Source organism: Heterocephalus glaber, unplaced genomic scaffold, assembly GCF_053883595.1.
Source record: "Heterocephalus glaber isolate CG9 unplaced genomic scaffold, H.glaber_assembly_v1.0 deba00001111, whole genome shotgun sequence".
Taxonomy (NCBI): domain Eukaryota; kingdom Metazoa; phylum Chordata; class Mammalia; order Rodentia; family Bathyergidae; genus Heterocephalus; species Heterocephalus glaber.
Window position 1 is genome coordinate 1800124 of NW_028258194.1, and position 24307 is coordinate 1824430.

At 48.5% G+C, this 24307-nt stretch overlaps 1 protein-coding gene across 5 annotated transcripts in view; it reads left to right on the forward strand.

The window, feature by feature from the left end:
- Positions 1 to 24307, forward strand: part of Dpy19l1 (dpy-19 like C-mannosyltransferase 1) — an 88797-nt gene that overhangs the window by 33854 nt on the left and 30636 nt on the right. For all 5 annotated transcript variants that reach the window (XM_087210130.1, XM_087210133.1, XM_087210132.1 and 2 more), the window contains 4 exons: positions 7727 to 7784; positions 17102 to 17193; positions 21682 to 21781; positions 24139 to 24216. In XM_087210130.1, coding sequence (XP_087066256.1) covers positions 7727 to 7784; positions 17102 to 17193; positions 21682 to 21781; positions 24139 to 24216 — 328 coding nt within the window. The remainder of the gene's footprint in view (positions 1 to 7726; positions 7785 to 17101; positions 17194 to 21681; positions 21782 to 24138; positions 24217 to 24307) is intronic.

The following is a 24307-nucleotide window of genomic DNA, read 5'->3' on the forward strand; positions in this document are numbered from 1 at the left end:
CTACAGCCTTAGTTAATTTGTATTTAAAGACCCTGAATGATGAAGAGCAAACTTTATTCCCTCCCAAAGAGCGGAGTTGCTGTTTTACGTTTTCTCCGGGTGTTGGGGCCCTAAGGGGCCGTCTGGGCTCCCCAGCCCTGCCCTCCCCGCCTCTGTGAAGGCCCCAGGCTCTGCTCTTCTCCGGGCGATGCTTCCCTAGACATCGGCCAGCTCAGGTTCTCTCTGGTATTTCCATTTGTTCAGGACGTCTTGGCGCTAGACTGTCACTATGACACGTGATTTTGTCATCACTAATGTTCCTCATCAGTCAGTCTTCCCTAGAATTGCTTTATCGGCATTTTAACTCCTGTGAAAGCTGGCGTGAGAGTGCAGAGTGTGCTGCCCGCTTCCCTAACCCTAACCCTGAGGGACGCCGTCTGAAATGGTTCCTCGCATGCCTTGGCAGTTGGTGCTCGCTTCAGTCTGTTTTCGGAAAGTACCTTTTCCAGTGGGTTTCAAGCCAAGGTTAATAAAATTTACTGTTTAGATTCTTTTGGCAGCAGTAAGAATTCTGTTTTAATACTATCTGGAACACTTGTGTGTTCCTTATAGTCATTTCCTTATGGTGCAACAAATATTGATGGTTCTCCAATTAAGTTTATTGAGCAACTTTCTTTTTATTAATATTCTATACAACTGGATATATCACTTGTTGCAGGTTCAGTATCCTTTATCCAGAATGGTTGGGAATAGAAATATTTCCGATGTTGGATTTTGGGGGGTATTTTGAAGTATTTTCTCATATGCATACATACATGCATATGTGCAGGTAGATAGACGATGCATATGTGTGCGTATACATGAGATATACCCGAGATACCGCGAGAGTAGGACCACAGTCTACCCGTGCAGTTCATTTATGTCTCCTTGGGTCATGCAGCCTAAACAAAACCTTGTAATTTAATTCTTTTGTACACGAAACAGAGTTGGTGCTCACTGAACCATTCAAGCTCTGGTATCACCCAAGTGCTCAGAAAGGTTCTGATGTGGAGCCTCTCGGACGAGGGTACTTTACCGTAGCAAATTTTCATCGCCAGCGTTTGCTCCCATCATGTCTTCTGGCACTGTGACTCTGTGTGCAGAAGCGCAGCCCCAGCGCCCGCCCGCCTCCCTCTCTCCCGAGGACCTCGCCCGCCCGGGGTGGCGCCCTTCTGCCGCAGCCCGGTGTTGCCCAGCCGGAAGCTCCGCTCCGCTCCTCTGCGCTCGCGCTGGGACCCCGCTGCTGCACCCCGTCGGCCCCTTGCTCCACTGCTGCTCTGTCTCGGAGGATCACGTCCCCCGCCTTCCCCCGAGACGGAGACCTGCGTGGGGACCCACGTACGCGCTCACTGAGGCAGGGTCCACAGTGCCGCCTCTCCCACGCCCCTCTCTCACTGAGGTGGCTTTTTCTTTAATTGCTTCTTTGTGGTGATGAGGATTGAACCCAGGCCTTCTCACTGCATCCCTAGCTCTTCTTATTAACTCACCGAGCTGCCCCGTCTGGCCTCCACCTTGTGATCGTCCTGCCTCAGCCTCCTGGAATGCTGGGATCACGTGTGCAACCCCTGTCCATGCCTGGCGCTGAGGTGGCTTTTGCGGAGAACTTTCCAATGATCTGTTCGTGGACCTGCCCGCATTTCGAGTCTACTGCTCAGTACCCCTGTGGCCCTTCTGGTCTGCCCCATCTCCTCTGTTCCCTTGGCTCCTGCTGCCCCTCAGTACAGGCGAGCGGTGTCTGCGGTCTCCTCAGCGGCTGCCTCCCATGGAGGCACACGCACTGCTCCTCGCTGTCTGAGGTGTCTCTGGCCTTGGAGCCTCAGCGTGGCTCCTTGGAGACCGAGAACATTTTTTTGCATCTCTATTCGCAGAGTCACAGGAGCCTGGGGCCCTGGAACCAGTCTGCCTGTGAACCCTCTGTCAGTCTAGCGTCCTGTCCGTGCCTCTTCACCCCGTGGTGCAGGGCAGCCCCGCCTGCCTCCTCGTGAGCCGCCCACGTTACCCAGGAAGCACTCGCTGTTCTTTTTAGACTCTGACAGAATTGAAGAGGTTTTTTTTAGCAATTTCTACTGCCCATTAATTTCAAGGAAAACTTGAATTTCTTGTCTTTTATGTCTATTTTACTCCCATCGTTCTGATTATTTTTTTCTCTTTAAAAAAAAAAATCAAGCATTTGCTGTTATTCAGGCTTTTTTTGTCTAAAAGCATGTCTTAGAGAGGCTGTGAATTACACCGTCTCCACCTTTTCCAGCTACATGGTTTTGAATGTTCTGTTGACTTGGCCGGCTGCCGCATCTCTGACCGAACCCACTTGGTCTGATGGTTGTGTATGAACATTGGAAGACACATACTTCTCTTTCATCTGCATAAGCTGATGAAGCTACTGGTTGAAAGCACTGGCACCTGTCCCCCAAAACTTGCCCTGTTATGTCCTGGCTGTCCTAGCGAGTGACCCTTCCGGCCACTCCGGGTCCAGTCCGCGCCTGGGAGATGTCCCCAGCTTCCCTCTGACCTTCCCTGGGCCCCCAGCTGCCGCCCCTGATAGCCCTGAGAGCTGCCCCAGCGTCCTCCTCCCGTGTCCCTGGACCGTGCCTCGTGCCGTTTCCTAGGCGGCCCCCACCTGGTGCAGTGCAAGCTTGGCACTGGGGTGCAGACAGTGAGGGGGACGAGCGACAGCAGCCTGCGGGTCTCAGGCAGGCCCTGGAGGCACTTGGGACACTTGGTGTCTGGATTTGCCCTAGAGAGGCCGGTGTGGTGCAGGTGAAGGGGGGTGGAGGGCTGCAGCCGTTGGCTTTGTTTTTAGGGATTGTGGAGAATGCACTGGGGAGCCCCAGGCTTGGCCACAGAGGGTCCTCAGAAGGGTGTCACCTGGGGGGAGAGTGGTGTGCGGAGGTGCAGGCAGTGGGGTGTCTTCTAGGAGACTGGTGTCCCAGCAGCAGATGGGGGAGAGGCCCGGGGTCCCCACCGCGTGGTGCTGCCCAACTGTGTGACCTGTCGGATGGCAGGGTTGAGGCCGCAGAGGCCAGCAGGCTGTGCACGTTCACCCCCCAGAGGCCTTAGACACCACCGGGTGTCCCGGCGTCCCCCACGCTGCCCTGGGACATCTGCATTCGGGAGAGAGAGCGCTCTGTCTCGCCGCTCTGGCCCTCAGGCTCTCCTCTTCGTGACCGGTGCCTTCCTGCGTGCCTGTGAGCCCCTGCCATGGACAGCCCAGGCTGCCCCGCTGGCCACCTGCCCGGCCCCGTCCAGCTGGCGAGGGGCCAAGCCCGGGTTCCCAGACTGACACCGGAAATCCTCCTAATTCTGCCTCCTCCAAATTACTTGTTTCTTGCCCTTATTCATTTATACAATAAGAAAACTCATCCCAAAGTATTCAGTACAGGTTTGGATCAACTGTGGTTGCCTTTTTTCCTCTCCAAGTGTAGAACTTCTCATGTTTCATCATCCTTTTACAAGTAGAGCTCAAGGCACAACTGGGTGATTGATGTGAATCTTTACAACTCTAGTGGCAGGAAAGAAGAGAGTTACAGGTCTATTGAATATCAGAATTGGATGGTACTTCCAAGGTCTAAAAAGACTTAAACATTTTTAAAATCTTCAGATTTTATAAAAGTGTAAGTCTTTTTAATTCAGGGTTTTATACCCTTCACGTCCTATTGAGGGAAAGTGAGGCTCAGAGCTGAACGACTGGTGGGAATAAATGCGGTGAGTGTTAGCAAGCTTAGCCACGGGAAATCTGTGCAGTGGGAGACCGCACACCCTGACAGTGGACGGTGGCGTTGCAGGGGGACCTTTGTAACCACTAGAACGCTGAAATAACGGGTCGGCTGTAAAGGAAAAAGTGTTAAACAACTGTAAGAGTCACAGTAAGCACGGCTTTCTGTTTAGCACAGTGAAGGGACTTAGGTGTCCAGGGTCAGGCTGGGAAAGGGCTCAGCGTTAGGGACACCCACCTTGATTTCTTGCAAGTTCAGTTGCTAAATAGTGATCTGATCGTAGCTCAGAATATCCCTTGTTTTCTTCCTTCATGAGTGGTGGGGTGTAAAGGGTGCCAGAAAATCTGCCTCACTAGCGAGGCGAGGCCAGTCAGTGTGGGCTCCTGCTTGCCCGGGCAGCCCTGGCCCGCTGGCCCCAGCCGGGGCTCAGCTGGGCAGCCTGTGGCTGCCTGGGTCAGGGCCTTGTCCTTGGTGCTTCAGCTCCCTTCCTTCCTCTGCTATTTAAAATAGTAAAGCTACAAAATTTTGATTTTGCTCTCCTTTTGTTCCGGGGAAATTTTGAAAGGAAATTTTCTTGTTGTTGTTGTTTTGGTTTTTTTTCTTTTTTGCTTAAATTCTTTCATTGGTACATTTTAGGTATACAGTACATTCACATTTATCACTGGGTGCTGGTACCTGCATATGACATATCTTGGTTCTTATTTTTCCCCCATTCCCCTGCCTTCCCTTTACCCCCTCCTCCCTTCCCTATTTACAAAGACTTTGTTTCCATTTTTTCTTTTGTCATAATTTTTCCTTTCCCTCCTTTCCTTTCCCATTCCCCTCCCACCACCCCTACCCCTTTGGAAATTTTATGTAACATTCTCAAAGTTTTTTCATCTTTCTTGTGCTTTTTATATAGTTTGGGACCAGTCAGACAGTGAGGGGTCATTACAGCTGTGCTCTTGGGACACTTACGAAATGCACCTCTTCTGTGCATTTTCAGAGTCAGGCTTATTGATGATCTCCCTCGAGTCACTGATTTATTCTCTGTAGTGCACGTGCCCTGCCAAATCCCAAAAGTGTTAAAATACTCCACCAGGATCAGATTTTATCATTTTCTCTGTAAGCCTAGAAGGTTTAACCTGACTACTATATTGCGTGTCCATATTTTTTATTTAAAGAAATACAATTAGAATTGAATAAATGGAGATAGTATACAACTGAATGGGCAAATTACTATTCTATACATGAGAATCCCTCCCAGTTTATACTATTCTAATCAGAAACTCAGCAGTTTATTTTTTATATTTTTGAAGAAGTGGATGAGATGATAAGTATGAGAGGAAGTTGATGAGAATTACCTAAAAAATCTTTAAAAAATGAAGGTAATTGGCCGTGGGAGATTTGCTTATCAAGTGTTAAAACTGCCATCGTGTTATAGTAATACAGTTAGTGTATGGTAAAAAAAAGTACAGAATCAAGCCTTTTGACCATAATAGAACAGATTCTAGCACTGTACGAAGATAGTGCATGTTAAAGGTTGACTTTCATTTCACTGGGAAAGGGAATGTTTGCTTGATATAATGTTAGCATAGTTGGCTCTTTCAAAGAGCGCAAATTAGGATTCTGCAGATGACAGATCTGAGTGGAAAATGCCAGGATATTAGAGATTTTAGGAGTCGATGTGATTCTGAGACAGGGAAGACCTTTGCAGACCTGGCAAGAAGTGGGGGGACAAAGGGAAATAACGACACAGTTAACTTCCTAAAATTTGGAAAGTTCGTTCTGGCAGCATATACCCTAAATTGTATCAGAATGCTTTATCGCACATGTGACAGCCAAGGATGTGTTACCCCCAGTCTTCAAACGGGGAACAGATGTTCCAGAAGGAAAACAGGAGGCCGGGAACAGGCCGCCACAGCAGGGGAGCGCGTGAAGTCAGAACCGAACGCAACCCCGAAGGACGCTCGGACAAGTAGGCTGCAAGCAGCAGTGCGGACGGCAGTGGAAAGTCAGGGTCTTTGCGAGGCCCGGGGCGCACAGTCTCAGCACGGGGAGCTGCGTCAGCCCGGCCGAGTCTTCCCACGAGGTGGGGGCCCATGGCCTGGCCTCGCCCAGTCCTTGGGAGTGCATGCGCACTGGCACTGCGGATGTGAGGATGTCCGCCTTCTGCGGAATCGCAGCAGGACACTGAAACGTATCTGCGAGTCTAGAACAAGGAAAGGGCCGAACAAGTCGCGTACATTGGTAGCACGCGCTATTTGATGTTTATAAAGAGTGTCTTAGGTTACAGGTATTGATTGGGGAAAACCTTCTTGATTAATTAGAGAAAGAGCAAGTTTCAGGGGAGTGTGCACGGTGCACTGGTCGGGCGCGGTAGGTGTGGCTGTGGAGGAGGACGGCCGCAGACTGGCTCAGGCGCCTAGGGCAGGGCCACGTTTCTTATTTTAATAGGGAGTACCATTTGTCTTCTTAGAATATTAAAATGTGTTCTTATTAAAAACCCTTCTCCGGTCTGTTGCCTTCGGTAAAATGCGCATCTTCCTGTGCTGGTGCTGGTGGCCCCGGGGAGAGGCTGGGAGAGGCTGGGAGAGGCCTTGTCCTGTTGGTTCCCTGGGTCTGCTGGAGCTGCCCTGGACGCCTCCTGGGAGGACCCTGCCCTCCGTGCCCTGGCCTGTCCAACTCCCCACCTCTCCCCTGCCCATTGTACCTCTGCGGCCGGTCACCTGGCCACTTCCCAGCCCAAACCTATGCCTGTCCGGGTTTGCTTGTGTCGGTCCAAGCTGACAGCTGGTAGAGAGAAATCACGGGGTCCCGCACTTGGAGACCCTGTGTGGTGGTCTCTGGCGTCAGCTGTCCTCTTAACGAGGGCTCATGACCCTTTCGTTTCCCCGCATTCCCTCTCCATACAGGCACATGGTATTTCTGCCTCCTTGACCTTCAGACCCCTCCTGCTGCCCCTTTTCCTTCTAGCAGCCAAAGGCTGTGGCTGTTCCCCACGGAAAATGAAACCTCAAAGGCCGTACAGTCTTCCTCCTCTCCCATGCGAAGGCTCGCAGCCCCCTGCACTGGAATCCAGCTGTCTCCCCAGGGATGCGCCCACCATGCAGCCCCTCCCTGCCATCTCCTGTGTCCCCATCCACGGTCCCCAAGGGCAGAGACTGATGCCTGCCACCCCCGCGCTCAGGGCCTTGGCACTGCTCTGACCTCACTGCCGTGGATGCACTTGCCGAAGATGGGAAAGGAGGACATTGGAGCAGATAATGAGAAAGCAGCATCTGCTGAATGGAGCGGTAAACCTGAGGAGGAAAAAGGAAAGAGGTGCAGCTGACTGAAATAGAGCTGAAACCTCTCCCAGACCCAGGGCGGGCGGGAAGGTTTCCCTCTTTCTGGGCAGACGAAGGTGCCCTTGTTGGACCCACCAGCTCCCCGTCCTGGTTTCCTAGCAGCACTTAGCAGCCTGATTGCCATACTTGGATATCTGTCCTACGTCTCTTTTCTGAAAGCAGATCTGTAAACCAGTGCTTCCTCCATGTGTCCTGTGCTCGGGTTTGGGAAGTGGTTGTGCACATTGGTCAGTGTGGGGAGGCAGCTGGCACTTCCTGCCTTACGACCTTCTGGGGCCCTCTCCTGCACTTCCCCATCCTTTCCCCAATGGGTGCTATGTGCTCTAAGGAAAACAGTGCAAGAGAAGTGAGGGAGACACAGTAATGCGTGATGCCGAGGGAGCAGCCAGGTTGCAGGCATGGTGAGGGACTATGAGGGCTTTTCTAGTCCCCTTCTGTCTGCTTGCTGTGCTGACAGTGCGCATTTTAAAGATGACAAATGATTCTTTAAAAAGATAAAGTGATTTTTGGCTCATGATGTTTTGGAGGAAATAAACTGTTTTGTACACAAGCATAAGAGAATCCTGTATTTGTGGAAGGCTACCCCGCGGTAGTACTCTGAGGCTCTTTGGGGTCAGCCTGGGCTTCTCACTGTCCCGAGTCCCATTTTCTTGTCCTGTTTTCCAGTGGCAGCCGGTTGGGAGGCCTTGTGACAGTGTCTTGCTTCTTCTTCAATCACGGAGAGGTAGGTGCTCAAAATATTTCAAAACCATTCCTGGAAATACAGGTTTCTTCTTTCAGTTCTTTTAAATTGTGTCTGTAGCAGTGCTCTTTAAATGCTTACTATTTTGATCTATATTTATGTTATTGTTTATTTTCACTTAACTGTTTGTGACCATTTCATGACCATTTTATCTCGTGTGATTATAATTGGTACTGACTTCAGGAAATAGTGGATCTGTAACAAAGTTTTGCATAATTTAAAAACTATGAAATCTTATGTTTAAGGAATAATATAGTTTTTCAAAAATGTGATATTGGGGATCAAACCCAAGTCTTTTCACTGAGCTACGTGCCCACCTCTTTCTTGTTTTTTGAGACAGGGTCTCACCGGGTTGCTAAGGTGCCCAGTCTGGGCTTGAACTTGCAATCCTCCTGCCCCAGCCCTCAAGAGTGCTGGGATTATAGGCATGCTCCACCTCGTCCAGCCGGGGATGATACACTTCAAGTATCCTCTGCAGGGAATCTTATTATATACACAGATTTACAAATGTTTAAGGGCTTTCTAAAGACAACGGCATTACAGAGTTCGCGGACTTGGATCCGGACGGCTGGATTCCCATCCCGACTCTGCCATTCACTGGCTGTCTGACCAGAACACCCAGTCATTTTTAATCTCTTTGTGCCTCAGTTTCTTCTTTGAAAGTGGAATCTCATAGGGTTATCACAGAGGTAAGTTTTGTGAAGTTGTTAGCTTGATTTTACTTCATTCATTATTAGTATTACTAGTAGTTTAGTTCAGATTAAAATCTCACATAAAGTGCCCATTAATTCCATCCTCTAAATTAATTGTAGCTGCGATTGAATTTCTGTTAATGTGTCTTAGTCTGCGTTTCTTTCTTGGGAAGGTTTGTATGGGAGGGGACCCTAGAAAGCTCAGGTTGCTTTGTATGAATTCACCCTTCTTAAGTCTGTACCCAGTGACCGCAGTGCTGGCGTCTGCGCGTGTTTTGAAGCTCTTCAGGATGAGGGCCACACGCACACATAATGCTCTTGGACTTTTAAAATCCGAGAGTTCCCATAGATACTCATCTGGAACACACCGAGTATTTAGAATCACAGAAAGACGCAGGTAGAATGGGCTTGGAGGTTAGAGCAACGTAGCACGCGGTACTGGTGTAGTGAGAGTTAGGGTGCAGAGAAAGGAGAACGCTCTGGCTCACCCTGCCTGTGACCAGTGTAGACTGGCGCGCTGAGGCTCGGCTCCTGTGAGCGTGCCCTAAGCAGTGGGAAGTAACGGCTCCGGAGTGGAGGAAAGGTGCACTGTGTGCCTGGGGAGGGCTCCTGGACGTTGGGACCAAGACGGGTTCAGAAGGAGCCCTGTCGGCCGCGCACAGAGGCCTGCTGTGCTGTTCGCAGAGTGCGCTGCCGCGCTCAGCTCCGAGCGTACGTTTTGCTTCTAAGTTTAATACTCGTAGCGTGAGCATCACTTCTTATGCACTCTTCAGTTCTTAACAGAGGTATTCAGACTGTTTAGTGGATTTTTCAGCCTGGCAGATTTTCTTTTTAGTATTTTTTAGCTACTTGGTTTTTTAAGGCTGTTAGACATCACTTTCTTAGGAAATGGTAAACTAAATATAATTAGCATTTGAATTTTTATTTTACTAAAATAGCCAAATAAATTATCATATTTATATGTAACTGTAGCTTTAGGGTAAAAAAGCATTTAAATTTAAAGCATTAACTGCAGTTTTAGGCAAAATAATTGATGATTAAATGAGTAATTAGAAATTTATAATTATAGGTTTTGACTGTCAGATTATGAGATTTTTCAGACTATTTTTTCTGATTTTTAAAAATATTGCATAATGTATATAATTTCATATGAGGGAAGGCATCTACTCTGGTAATACGTTTTCATGTATATAATGAATTTTTGTATAGCTTTGTTCACTGGAATTGCTGTTGGTTAATTTTTTAGAAGAGGTATTTTAATCACCTAAATGAAGGCTTTATGTGTCCCCAGAAGAGCTCTGAATGGCTACTTGCTGTTAAGTTCTGTTTCCTTTCTTTATTTGCCTTGTATTGTATCTAAGATGGTATATGTTACACTGTTTAAAATTTTTTTTTCCCACAGATGGTTTTACAAGAAAGTGTTTTGCCTTAACAAAAGAACTATAAAATGGTGTAGCACTAACGGATGAATCAAATTATTTAAAACAAAAAATCAAAACCTTCCAATTAGAAACAGGAAGCACTCATAGAAGGACCAGGGACTCCGAGGCAGTCATGCAGCGTGGTCACTTCCTACGCCTCTGCTGAGTGTCTCCCTCGCTGCTGAGATGCAAGCAGAGTTTGCTCTGGTGCGGATGAGGGGCTTTGTTTTGTATTTTATTTCTTTTGTGGCACTAGGGGGTGGAACCCCAGGTCTTCAAACTGAGCTACAGCCCCAGATCTTTAAGATTTTTTTCTTTTTGAGACAGAGTCTCACTAAGGTGCTCAGTTGCCCAGCCTGAGCTTAAACTCAGGGTCCTCCTCCCTTATCCTCCCTGAAGGCTGGGATTACCCATATATAAGGGCCTTACCATGTTTACAGAAAAGAATCTAGCTGAGAGTAAAGAAAATCTAAACCAGTGTTGTTCTTTAATTTTTGTCTATTAGAAATTCATCTTGTGAAATAGGATTATTTAGCTTTTCCATAATGATGTTTTAAAAAATTATTAAGCAGATTGATATTTCATATAAAACATATTCCCATATATGTAGGTATGCACATGTGAGGAAATGGCTTTTAGAAATTTACTCTCTTCTCCCTCCACTTTCCTGCTTTGCTCCTTGCACCTTTCTTTTTCCTGCTTTCCTGAGTTGGTAAGATTCTGCCCAGGGTATGGGTGCTGGGTCTTCCACTATTGGGCTGACTTGTGGGACACGTGCTGTGTGCCGCACCTCCTCTGGGTAGGTGTGGGTGAGGAAGTCTCCTGAGGTGCTGAGTGGTTGGAGAGGGACAGCCAGCACTGGGAGCTGGAGAACAGATGCTGTTGTCCTTTTAGGTTGCTGAGAGAGGTTGTTGGAGCAGATGGGAAAGCTGCTGGAGCACCAGAGCGCTGCAGTGGCACCATCAGGATGACCTTTGTGCTGGGGTGTAAATTGTGTAAGCGTAGGCCACTGGTTGGTGTTTTCTGTGGATTTGGAGCTTAAATTTATAATAACTCCAAAAGTAAAAAGAAAATAATATTAGTTCGCAGTGTAATAGAAATCCAGTCTGCAGCAGCCCTTGTGCCCTGGGCCACCAGATGCCTGATTTTGCTGCCCATCACTGCCCAGGCTGCTTTTCCTTCTGCATGCTCTGCCTCCACCCTGCTGGCCTTCCTTTCTCCAGTTCCTGCACAGAAACATCCCTGTCCTCCCTGGGACCTGGTCACGTGTTCTCTCAGTCTGGGTCTTGTGTACTTCCTCGCCCCTGGGCCCTCCCTGTGCCTGACCAACTCCTGCTCATCCTAACAGCTGGACGGTTTAGGTTGTGTTCCTGTTGTGGTCTTCATTTCTTCTGCAGATCTGAGTGCGCTTGGCATCATTTTGTTCCATTTGAAAACTTTACGTAGCGCTGTGGTGGAGATCTGCTACAAACACAGCCACGGTTTTTAATCTGTTCTAAATGTCCCTACTCTGCCTTCATTTCTTTGAAGTGTATTTTTTGCTAGATGAGAATTCTAGGCTGATAACATCATCTCTCAGCATATTGAAGCATCATGCTCCTGTCTTTCTAGCATTGTTCAAGGGCTCAGCCATAGCCCCCACTGATCTTCCCTGAACATAACATCTTTAGGGTGGCTCACGGGTCTTCTCTGGTGGCTCACGGGTCTTCTCTGGTGGCTCATGGGTCCTCTTGGTGGCTCACGGGTCTTCTCTGGTGGCTCATGGTTTTCTCTCTGGTGGCTCACAGGTCTTCATTGGTGGCTCATGGGTCCTCTTGGTGGCTCACAGGTCTACTCTGGTGGCTCATGGTTTTCTGTCTGGTGGCTCGCGGTCTTCTATGTGATAGGTTGCAGGTCTTCTGTTAACCACTGAGTTTTGTTGGCTTGATGGTGGTGAACCTGAGGTGCCCTTCTCTGTTGGACCCTGCTCAAGCTTCACTGAATACCGCGATTCTGTGGGGCACTATAACTGGTTGTGGGAAATGATTAGTCTGTATTTTCTCTTCATATATTTGATCTTCATCATTTTTTCCCATCACCTTTGGGGATTCTAATAACATGAACAATTACATTCAGCTTTTTTTTGGTATTGACACTCTTTTTGGTGTTTTTCTCTCTCTGGCTCCTTTGGGCAGTTTCTCTTTCCATGGCCCAGAGCTCACTGTGTTTGGTCTGTTGTCGTCACTGTCTGATGAAGCTTTCTTCCTTTCTCTTTTTCCTTCTTTCCAACTTTAGAATCCCTCTCCCCACACAGGGCTTCCATTTCTTTGTTGAAATTGCCCATCTATCCATACTATTCTATAAATTTTTACCCCTAAGTATAATTGAAGAGATTAAAGAGATTGTCTTCTAATGTCAGTGTCTGCATTATTTGTGGATGAAACTTTGTTTTCTCCTGTTTATGGGTCATGTTCTCCCACTATTTTTCATGTCTTTATTTTGTGCAAGACATTTTGTATAAAGCATGAAGACTGAACCCTGTGGTATTACCAGTACTTGAGCTGGAAGTAGATTTGTTATCCAGTAGCTCCTTTTAGAAATGGCTTGCCAGTCGAAAGTACTCCAGGTCCTTCTTGCCTCCGACATAAAACTGGATGAAACAAGCCAGAAACAGTGCCAAAAACTTTCTTTGAAAAGTGAGAGGTGAAGGGGTAAGGGAGAAACTATTTTTGCGGAATGGACATGGGCCGAACAAGAGAAAGAGAGCACATTGTGTCTGAGAAATGCAGCACAGCTGCTGTGGGGAGTCAGGCTAGCAAGCGCCTGTGGTGTCCTTTTTTATGGTGTCCACATCTCAAGGGAGCGTGAGTTCTTCATGCGGGGTCCCGGAGCCTGTGATTGATAGGTCCTGCGCATTTCCCAGCCAGCACTGCGGCCTATCTCCCGTCTCATATGCATTTTGAGCTTTTCAGTCAGTCCGCATCCACCTCTGGATTCAGCTGCAGCAGGCCCAGGAACCTGCGCACTGCATGAGGGGCAAGATCTGTGTTCTCCTCTCCCCTGCTGCTCGTTGCTCTGCTGACTTCCAGCTTGTGTCTTAAATCTCTTTGCTACGGTTCCAGCCAGAACTCTGTCTTAGCAGATCCGAACCTTAGTTGGGCGCTTGTCCTGGCTGTGAAGAAGGAGCCGGCAGCTGCTGTGCATTTGAGCTGTATCAGTTCCGCTGTGACTCTCAGACTGAAAATCAGCACAAAGAGAGTGCTTCTTTCTGTGGCTTTTTGACTCTTTATATTTTGAAAAATTGACCTAAAGAAAAGTTTTAGATTTGCTTCCATGTACCAGTATTTTGACACATTTACTTCCTGTCTCTTACACACATCCTTATCCACAGATGCTTTTCTGATCCACTGAAATGAGCTGCAGACTCACCCCTAATGCTCAGTACAAATTCCCTAAAGCAAGGAAAGGACATGCCTCCTGGATCTCATAGACTTCTGCCACACTTGAGAAGTCTGACAGCGCTAACTGCACGGTGGGATCTCAGTACAGTGCACATTCAGATTTCCACAGTTACCCAGTAAGTCCCTGTATGCCTTTGTTTCGCCTCCAGAGTTTGAGTTGGCATCAGTCACCTTATCTCCAGGACAGCTGATGTAGAGCACTTCTTCTGCCTCCTGTTTTCTGCCCTCTTCCCTTGGCACTGTTGTTTCTGAGGAACGCAGGCCCATTGTTTCAGAGCCCACACTGCAGATTTGTCAGAGTCACCCTGGGTGTGTCCTGAAGATGGGCACGTAGGTGTTCTGTCCTGTTCATTGTGGTGCTCAGGCCGGGAGACCCTTTTCTCCATTATTGAGTTTACTGCATCTGTTCGATTTGGTGGATGTCAGGTTTAGCTACTGTCAGGATGCTTTTTCCTTGACGTTAATAAGTGGTTGTGGGTTGGTAAGAGACACTTAATATCCTGACCTGTGATTGCAGCACCCTCGGATGCTCCTTGCCCGAGTCAGTTCTTACGCTGGCCGTTGCAGATGGCAGTTTCCTAATTCCTTCATTTTTATCTACATTTAATAATCACTGTTTTCATGCGGACAGATCCCCCCAGCCATTCTTTTTTTACTGTTACTGTACATGCATGGATTCTTTTTGTGCTTTTTTATAATCCACTTACATCATGATTTCTCTTGTGTTTCCCAGTAGGAGCCCTCCTTTAAAATGATAAATAATTTCATACATTAAAATTGACATCGCTTAATTGTCCAGCTCAGCAGAGCTTACCTATGTGCACAATCATATAGCCATGATCCAGAGCAAGATACCGACTGTGACATTGTATTTTCCATTTTTTTATTGTGGTAAAATATACATAACATTAAATCTCATCATAGCTAGTGTTCAGGGCACAGCTCCGTCTCGTAAATGCATCTGTAATGGTGCGTAACCCTGACCACCGTCCATCTCAGAGCTCTTGATCTTGCAGAACTGCAGCTCCGTCCTCAGCAGCAGCTACAGCCCTTCCCCAGCCCTGGCCGCCACTGTCCTGTTTCCTTCTCCCTAAAATGCTTACCAGTGTGTGTGTGCAGTGCACAGCGCCTGCGCTTCCCCGAGGGCTGGGGCACATGTGTGAGGTGCCTTCTTACTTCTCCGCATCTGCTCCCTTCCCTCCCTCCATCGCCGGAGCCCCTTCCCATCTGCAAAAGGTCTGTCTCTGTTTCCTGTTACATATCTTTTATTTTGTTATTAAAAATTATTTGTACTTTGGGTTTCTCATATAAGAGAAGCTATGTGATAGTTAACATTATTTCATGTAGTGCTGTTGACTTAAGTTGAATCCATTTTCCTACAAATGACTTGGGTGTATCCTTAATGGCACAGTAGTCCTCCATCATGTATGAATATCACTTTCTTTATCTGTTCATCTGTTGATGGACATACAGGCTGCTTCCAAGATTTAGCTATTACGAATTGTGCTGCTATAAACATGGGTGTGCATGAAGACACCAGCTGTTTCAGCCCTTGGCAGGATCTCCTCGGCCTGGCCAGTCTGCACCCTCCTCACCGTCCAGGAGTGGTTGGCACTTTTCTGTCCTCTCCCACTGTGGAGAGGCATGGCCTGCTCAGCTCAGAGCCTTGTAGAAATGGAGTGGTACTTTCTGAAGTCTGGCGTCTTTGTCTCAACCTGTCTGTGTGGGATTTATCCAGTTTTCCAAAGTGCTTCTTACCACTTCTTACACCCATCAGCAGTCTCCAGGACGCCCAATTTGCTCCCCTTCCCTGTCAGTACTTCTGTTGGCCTCCTCTTGAGGTTGGTAATTCTGATGAGCGAACTGGTACCTGCATTTTTGCAGTTTGGGTTTGTGTTTCTTTGGTGAGTGCTACTAGAGACCCTTGTGTGTTGCTTATCAGATGCAGATGCTCCTCTGGGGGTGCCAGGTGACGTGGTGCCATCATTGACAAGACCCCTTCCCCACCCAGAAGATACTGTGCCAGGGCTGATCTACAGAGGCAGTGTGTGTCTGAACTTTAAAATATCGCAGTAAGACACTGCCACGTATCCCTCACGGTCACAGCCCTCCCTGGTCACACACACCTGCCCATCGATCTTGCCACTTTCCGAAGCAGTTTTGGAAGGCCCCTTTCATGAGTGGTTTTAGGAAGTGTGACCTCCTAGAAATACAGTGACTGCTGCCGCTGAGCCTCATTCAGTGGAAAGCCAGGCTGATAAAAACATGATACTGTGTCCTCATCCACCTTATTCCTGAATCTGGCACCGTGCGGCTTCTGGCTCTTCCACAAAGTCAGGATGACTGTGAAAGGGGAAACATTTTGAATCGATTCAGGACATTGATGCAGCACATCTAAAGACCCTCGGGAAAGATGACTTTAGAACTGCTTCAGAAAGTGCCAAGAAGGATAGAAGAGATGTTTTTGAAACAAGGGAGAATAGTTTGAAGTGGATTCATGGCACTGTCTCTTTTACTATAATGATCTTTCTTTCTTTCCTTCTTTCTTTCTTTCCTTCTTTCCTTCTTTCCTTCTTTCTTTCCCGGGATGGAACTCAGGACAGGCAAGTGCGGTGCCACTGAGCTACATCCCCAGCCCAATAATTTTTAAAAATGTAAACATTTACCTATGTTTTTGATCGCAGGTAGTATATTTCTAAGTTTGTTTCTAGCCTTTCAATTTTGCTGTATTAGTCTTTTTATCTGTAAGCCAGTGTCACTCAGGGTTAAATATTGTAGCTTTGTAAGTTTGCTCTCTAATGCTGAAAGTCTCCAGCTGTTACCAAGGCTACTCTGGGCCTTTGTGTTTCCGTGTAAATGTTAGGATTGGCCTGTCACTGCTGCTTCCTTTCTCAACTTGTCCGCAACTTGTACACAATTTTAACTGTAATCACTTTGAAACTCCAAGTCAATGTAGGGAGGACGCACCCTAAACACATTGCGTCTTCCACTTCACCAGCATGGCAGTGTCTCGCCTCTCATGTGTGTCAGTCTGTGTTGCTGTCTCTGGTGTCCCTCATAGCTTCTGTTGGCTAATTCCCAGGTGTTCTGTGTTGTTGGGTACTGTTCTGTTTTGATATGTTCTTTCAGCCTTTGAACACTGCCTTTGTGGCACAAAAAGCACCCCAAGATCACCTTGTACTTTCTTGTCCCCAGATATAGAATCATCTGTTGTCCAAGGAATCCTAGATCCTGTTAGCAGAAATGGTATTGAGTGACCGCAGTGTGGATTACATTTCCATCTCCCTGAACATTTATCATTTCTGTGTGCTAGGAATTCTGTACTCCCTTAGATGTTTTGAGATACATCATAGATTGTTGAATCCAGTAGTTAACCCTCCTTCCAGCGAGCTCACTGCTGGGTGTAAGTTCCCACAGAAATGCCTCCTGATGCCAGGGAGACACCCACACTCACACCATTCACAATGAGCAGGGACAGGTCGGGCCAGGTGTCCGCGAGCTGCGGAGGACAGGCAGGAAAACACGGGGTATGCAGGACAGTCTCAAGCCTGTGTGTCTCTCTCAGTACTGTTTCTCACTTCCCAGTTTTGTTCTTTGTGGAAAGTGTGGTTTCATAACGCACCATTTAAATGCATATTATGTGTGAAAAGTGCTTCTCTTTGCATTTGTAAACAGCAGCCTTTGCTTGGTATGTCCTAAGGTGAATTTAGCAAGCACATCACACGCTCTGAATGTTCTCTTTCCAGTGCACCCGCGTGATGTGGACCCCACCTCTCCGAGAAAGCTTCTCATACCCATTCCTTGTGCTTCAGATGTTACTAGTGACTCATATTCTCAGGTAATTTTCACTTTTTTTCTTTTTGGTATTGGGGATCGAACTCAGGACCTTGTGCTTTCGAGGCAGGTGGCGGAACCACTGAGCTGAATCACCGGCCCTGATTTTCACTTCTTTTTAAATAATTTACACTACAGTTTAAGTTGCCATAATAAAACAAGTCAACACCATCAAGATGATCTCCTTATATTGAACTCGTGTAAAACCCAAAACTTACAAATACTGGGCACCGAAGACAGCTCGTCCACCTGCCTCTGTCCCTCCTGTTCCCTTGCTGGTCTGCAGCGACTGCTCTAGGGGCACAGACCCGCTCCTGCTTCTCGAGTCCGCCTCCCTGCATTTGCCCTGTTTCGGCTGGAGAGGAGGAGGGACTGGCATGGCAGACTCGCACTGTGAGTGATGGTCTTTTGCAGCAAAGAGCAGCTCACTGGCCCAGGGAAGTCAGGGATGCCCGAAGCTGAGAGCTGTCTTCTGCTGTCTTAGCATCCCCGAGAATCGCATGGCCAAACAGAAAGAACCGTTTCGGTGGTCCTCAGATGTGCTAGGAGAACTGCTGGAAGTTCAGGACTGGCTTAGGCTCTCCCGTGCTCTGATGGCCTCGGCCAGCAACTTCCCGGCTGAAGCCCCAGAGCGGGGCATGGAGCCGACCCTTCTGCTGACGAAGCTGAGCCAAGCTCTAGAGAATGAGGAGACCGAGCAGAGTGAGGACTCCCACAGGGCTCTGGTTCAGTGGGAAGGTCCTGTGGGTCTCAGGCTGAGCCTGTGGGCACCCTAGCAGGCCTCAGTAGGCCTGGGGCTCCCTGTCTCTCCTGTCCTGTCTGCAGAGGGACCTTTCCGGAGCGGGGTGTGGTGGCTTTCACACCGTGAGCTCTAAAGTCTGCACAACTCCAGCCTCTTCGTCCCGAATCCTCTCCTGCAGCACCTGCAAACACAGGGCACCTCTGGACTGGTTACCGGGCCCTGCCCTCTGCTCCCAGCCCCTGAGGGTGTCCCCTGGGCAGAGGGCCGGAAGGAGCGGGGTGGGAGGGCACTGCTGGGGTGCTGGCCTGGCAGAGCTGCGTCCTCCTCCAGCCTGGGCCCAGCAGGAGGTCCTCGCTGCTCCTGCCGAGCCCGTCCTCACCTCCAGAGCCGCAGCCACGCTGCCTCGCTGCTGCTCTGCCGAGTGTGTGAATATGTATTAATTTTTTGTTTTCTGTTTTATTAGTATATGTTCGCAGTACATAGTGTTTACATTCCATTTAGGGAGTAGGTGCATGTGTTTAACATGTTTCTTTTTATTCCCCTGCTCCACTCCTCCATACCCCGTCCTGCATCTCTAGATCCTTATAATTATTTATACTTCGGGTTTCTCATACAAGAGAAACCATGTGATCCTTAAACTGTGTGTCTGGGGTCTCAAGGTGCATCCATTTTCCTGCAGAAGACTTGTCTATCCTTTACGGCAGAGTGCTCCATTGTGTGGGACACCACACTTTCTTTATCCATTCATCCGTGGACGGCCACATAGGCTGCTTCCAAGATTACCTAATACGAGTCGAGTCGGGCTGCCAAAACGTGGGTGTGGATGGATCACCGCATGTGAGGTCCTTAACGCTCTTGGGGGAAGTGAGGGGGAAAGAGCTGGGTTGAATGGAATTTGTAGCTCAGGGTTTTGCGGAATCTCCACACTGATTTCCACAGTGGTTGTCCTGGTTTAACTCCCACCAGCAGGGCGAGTCTTCCCTTTCCCTACATCCTCACCAGCATTTGTGGTTGTTTGCTTTCTTGATGATACCATTCTTTCTGAGGTAAGATGAAGTCTTCGTGGTGTTTAATTTGCATTTCCCTAATGGCCAGCAATGTTGAACATTTTTTTCTTGTGTTTATTGGCCATTTGTTCTTCTGAGATGTGTCTGTTCATTTCAGTTGCCTATTTTTTGATGGGGTTTTTTATTTTGGGGGAGGGTCCTGACTTTTTGAGTTCTTTGTAATTTCTAGATGCCAGTCCTCTGAGGCGTGGCTGGCAAACATCTTTCCCATTCTGCAGGTTGTCTCTTCAGTCCTTTGGTTATTTCCTGTGATTTGGTGTGATCCCATTTGTTGATTTATGCTACTGGTTGTGCAGTTGGGATCCTAGTGCTTGTAAGAAGCTTTGTTAGGCCAGCTGCCCTGGGTAGTCTGGGCTCACCTCCCTCTGCAGGCCAGGTGATGCGTGCCCGGCCGGCCTTCTGCAGTTGTGTCCCCTCTGCCGGGAAGTCCTGCCCTCTCTGGCTCCAGGGCTCAGGTGGAGAAGTTGCTAGAGGCTGCTGCTGTCCTCCCTGCCCCTCGGGCTGCCCCAGCTGCTGTCTGCTTCCATCAGGGGCTGCTTGCTCCTGGCTTCTCCTGTGTGTTCTCCAGGTACTTCCATGACAAGCTGCTTTGGTTTTTTTAAACCTCCCAAAGAAATTGTTCTCATTTTTTTGGGTTGTTTGTTTTTCTTCCTTGTGGTACTGGGGACTGAACCTAGGGTCTTTGAACTGAGCTACATCACCAGTCCAGTTTTTAGTTTTTATTTTGAGACAGGGTCTTACTAAGCCCCTAAGTTGCCCAGCCGGGCTCTGACCGGGGACCCTCCTGTCTGAGCCGCCCCCAGTGCTGGGATTATAGTAAGCCTTCCTCCACACACACAGCGATTCATTGTTACTTTTACTTGGCCGCATCCACCGCCTTCTCTCTGCCTTTTGTTTTCCCACTGGAAGCTTCAGGCTCAGAGTCACCCCCACAGGCCCCTTTCCAGTCTGTCCCGGTGGCCTGGCTCCCGCCTGCGTGCTGTGGCGCTGGTGGCTGGGGTGCCTGACCGCGCGAGCCTTGTCCTGTGCTGGCCGGAGTCTGTGCTGGAGGTCGCCGCTCCCTTCTGGAGGCCGCCCCTCCTCTCTGGCGGTCCTCGCCTCTCTGTCTGCTGATGGTCATGCTTCTCACGGGCCCTCCTGCGGGAGAGCAGCCTCTCATCCCGAGTTCTTGGTTTCTTCCTGCCGAGAAAGGAGAAACCCGTAGGTATCCGGCCGCAGCGGCGGGAGGAGCCTGCTGGCCGGAAGCCGCTGTGTGGATGTGGGCGATGGGAGGGAAGGAAACTTCCTCGGGCCGGGCTCATTCATGAAGCCAGCGGGCTGCTCTGTTTCCGCAGACTGGCTCTGTCCAGTTTCACTGATGCGCGCCTTTGAGATGCGGTTTCATGTAGATCACCAGATCCTGGGCAGTCCCAGCTCTTTCGTGATTGTTCTCGTCAGCGTTTGGACTCTCCTCCTGCTGCTCTGGGTCCGCGCTGTAACCCTCACACTCTCCCTGCTGGACTCTGCTGCTCCCGTTCCTTCCTCCCCGGAGTCCTTCTGTGGCCAACTGCGGCGTTAGTACTCACGTCTACTCCAGGGTCTTTGTTAATGATGAAACAGCGGCATAGAGAGATGCTTTCCTCCTGGCAGAGAATTCAGTCTTTCTGACTGATCTGTGAGAGATAAATAAACTTCACAGTGTGGCCGCTTGTTTGCACACGTTTGCCGATAAGCACACAACTGACACGGAAGTTTCACAGGCCAGAACCCTTCCTCATACATATTCTGTGGCTCCATTAAAGAAGGGTGCATTTCACCTTGTTCTTTTATTTTACAATCACTCATGGGTCCCCGGAGTGTAGTATGTTTCTGCTCGCTTGAGTCACTGGTGGTGCGTGCACACTATCCCGTCGCTGGCGCTGGGTGGCGCAGCCCCATCGTGACCATGTTTGGAATGCTTGGTTCGGTCCCATAGCAGAGAGAAGGTAGTCCTTTGGGGAAGGGCTCGGGAAAAGTGAAGAGAGGCATTCCTGGATGCTCAGGTCCCCGAGGGGAACCCTCAGGAGGCTCCTGACCTCCATCCTCGCTGCCTGCCTGTCACCTCGGGGTTACACGCACCCTGCACTCCTGCAGAGGCCGGTGTTTGGAGCTTCGGCCGCTCCCAGGCTGAGGAGAAAGTGCCCGCCCCATCACCCGGTCACGACCCCTGTGAAGACAGCTCCGGAGTGGGCCCTGCCTCGCCTCCGCATCCCTCCTGTCTCGGCAGGACAAGGCGAGCCTTCCTCCCACGGCCCAGCTCTCTGCCGCTGCCTGGGCCTGGCTGTGAGGTCCTGCAGAGCTCTCCGCTGTTACTTTGCGCACGGAACCTGCCACTTCCCGTCACGTGTGTTAGACATCTTATCGTTGCAACTGGTCAGGTTACAGAATTGTTTAAAAATGTCTGATTTGAAATTCAGTGTTTAAAAATCCAGTGATTGTACTGATCGGTTGCGCCCCTCTCCCTGAGGGCTGTGGGTTTTTACATAAAATGGGTGCTTCCTTTTCCCAGGAAAATGTGGCGGCTCAGCGTCAGGAGATGCGGCGTCTGATTCAGTGGTTCAGTTTTATGTTCGGGGCCTTTTTGAGACCCTGATCTGCAGCAGTTTGGAGCCAGGCCAGACTGATTTGTGGATAAACTTACTGATATTTATTTTATCTTTTCAAGGGCTGCGAAACTTTACAGAGGAAGCCTAATTGCACTCTGCATCTCCAACGTATTCTTCATGCTTCCGTGGCAGTTTGCTCAGTTTATACTGCTTACCCAGGTGAGGTAAAAACTGATTTCGGCTTAGCATGTTTAACCTTGTGAAATCATTCACATAAAATTACAGCTGAGCTGTTAGTTGATTTAAGCCTAAAACTTTTCTAGTTAATGCTTTTAAAGAGTCCACTGTAGGGAAATGTAGAAGATTGACTGACTTAGTAGAATGCATTTATTGAACTCAGATTTGTCAGAGTGGTCATCTTCATTACTTAGCATTTGTCACCATCCTTAAAAAGAGGTCTAGTGCTGTAACTAACTATTGCCCTTGAGTAAGTAAGCTGTAGTATTCGCGTAAGCAAAATGTGTTTGTTTTATGGCTGCTGCCTTACTGCCTCACACATAGGATAAACACCTAACGAGTCCCAGTTCTATAGCGCCCTGTACCAGTTTGCAGTGTGCCTGTCATCGGTGTATGCTCCTGCCTCTCATCCAACAGAGGAACACAGAGGAGGGCAGCCCACAGGGGCAGGGGCGATACCTTGTGTCCCCACACTGCTGTCTTTGCTTCTTTCTATGCTGGACATGTGTGTACATACACAGTTCAGGCTGGCCCTGGGCTCACTGTGTAGCCCAGGCTGGGCTTGAATGCATGGCAGTCCTCCTGCTTCAGCCTCCAGAGTGCTGGGATTGCAGGCATGCACCATCGCACCCAGCTAGATGCTTTTGTTTTTTTTAAAGAAATTGGCTTTTAATCATGAATTCCAGGATGCTGTTTTTAGAGCACCTTCCCCGTTTGCCGGGCTGCGTAGTGCTCAGGTCGCCATGGGGAGGTGACACGGCTTCTCCTGGCCCTTTACACGCTCCTCCCTCACCACCTCCCGCCTCCTCATCCCTGACCCCTTCCCATCCCCACTCCACCTTCCTGAGAACTGTCGTTTATTTTTCATTTTGCTTTTTAAAGGATTTATACTTCGGGTTTCTCATAAGAGAAGCAATATTTAACCTTCTATGTCTGATTTATTTTATTTAGCATTGTGAGTTGTGAATGTGTTGCCTCAGGAGTAAAGGCAGACCTGGATTGGAGTCCCAGCTCTTCACTAGCTTCTTGGCTTGGACAGAGAACTTAACTGTTCTTAGTTCCAGCTCTCTCCTTTCCGAACTAGGGAAAATTAAACAGCTTGCCTTCTAGGATCAGAAGAGGTGACCTGGGTGAGCCCCAGCACAGTTCCCGATAGTTAGCAGGTGTCACTCATGAGACTGGTTGTCATTATTGTTTTTTAAAAATTGGCTTGATGTGTACATACTTCCTCCTCTGTCTTAGTCTGACGACGCTGTAGGACCATTTCCAATTTCAGCTGCCCCCAGAGTCTCTGATTCTGCCCTTAGGTGTGTGGGGCACTGCTGAGCCCCTGGGCTGGAAGGGGTCTTTCTTTTGCATCCTGCCTCTCTGTGGGGCTCAGGTTGCCAGTGACCCCCCCACGCACAGTTACTGTGTCCTCTCGGTCACCCCAACCATGCAGCTCCCCATGGCTGTTGGCGAAGGTCCTGGAGGGACGGCTTGTAGTTGTTCTTACTAATGGCAAAACTTGTTACAGGGATAGGAGACCGGATGAATGGAACTTAGGCTGTCTGTTGAAGTGTCTGTCTGGTGTGCAGCGTGCCAGTGCCCTGCAGCCAGTAGAGAGGCAGAGTGTGGGCGGAGTGACTTGGGAACCGTGCTGGAGGCCCTGTCTGCCTGCTGTTGCTTCATAAGACCCAGGATCACCACGTCATTGGTTGATCCAGCCAGATCATCCCCGTACTCTTAGAGTTCTTAGTGAACAACATAATTTTCTCCAAAATCAGAAAGAAAATTAAAAATGCCTTCATAGTAAAAGTCTTTCGAATTTGAAATTTGCTTAATTTGGTTGCAACTAATGCTTGAATATTTATATTAATGAAATAGAACGCTAATGGAGATACTTGCAGTAGTAACTAAGAAGGAGAAATTAATGTATTTTACACAAACATGCATCGCCTAATTATTTTCTAGTTTAATGTGCCTTCACCAATTATGTATTAATAGTTATGTTGTAATTACATTTTCACCTGTTTATTGGACAGGGTACTTTTAATTGTACATGTTGACCGCAGAATCAACCTGATATTAAAATGAGTTGTTCTTTGCTTTATTCACAAAGCAGACAGTTCCCATGGTTAACTGAGAGAGGTGTGTGTGGGAGAGAAAAATCAGCCGCATTTACTGCCTTGGTATGTTGACCATATTCAGTAATAAATTGACCAAGGGGAAACTAAAGAACTCGCTTTCTGTACGAATATAAATCAACTCGAAACAATAATAATCTTTAGTTTACCCTTACAGGTGTTCATTTTAAATACATGATTTTATTTTTAACTTGATGTCTTTGTAACTTTCAGGTTGCCTCGCTGTTTGTGGTGTATGTTGTGGGGTACATTGATGTCTGCAAATTACGGAAGATCATCTATACACACATGGTAATGGCTTGCTCGCTGTGTGATCTTCAGGTTGACAGGATGCGACTGTGCTTTGGAACTAGTCGTGCCTGACTTCCACAGGCACAGCAGG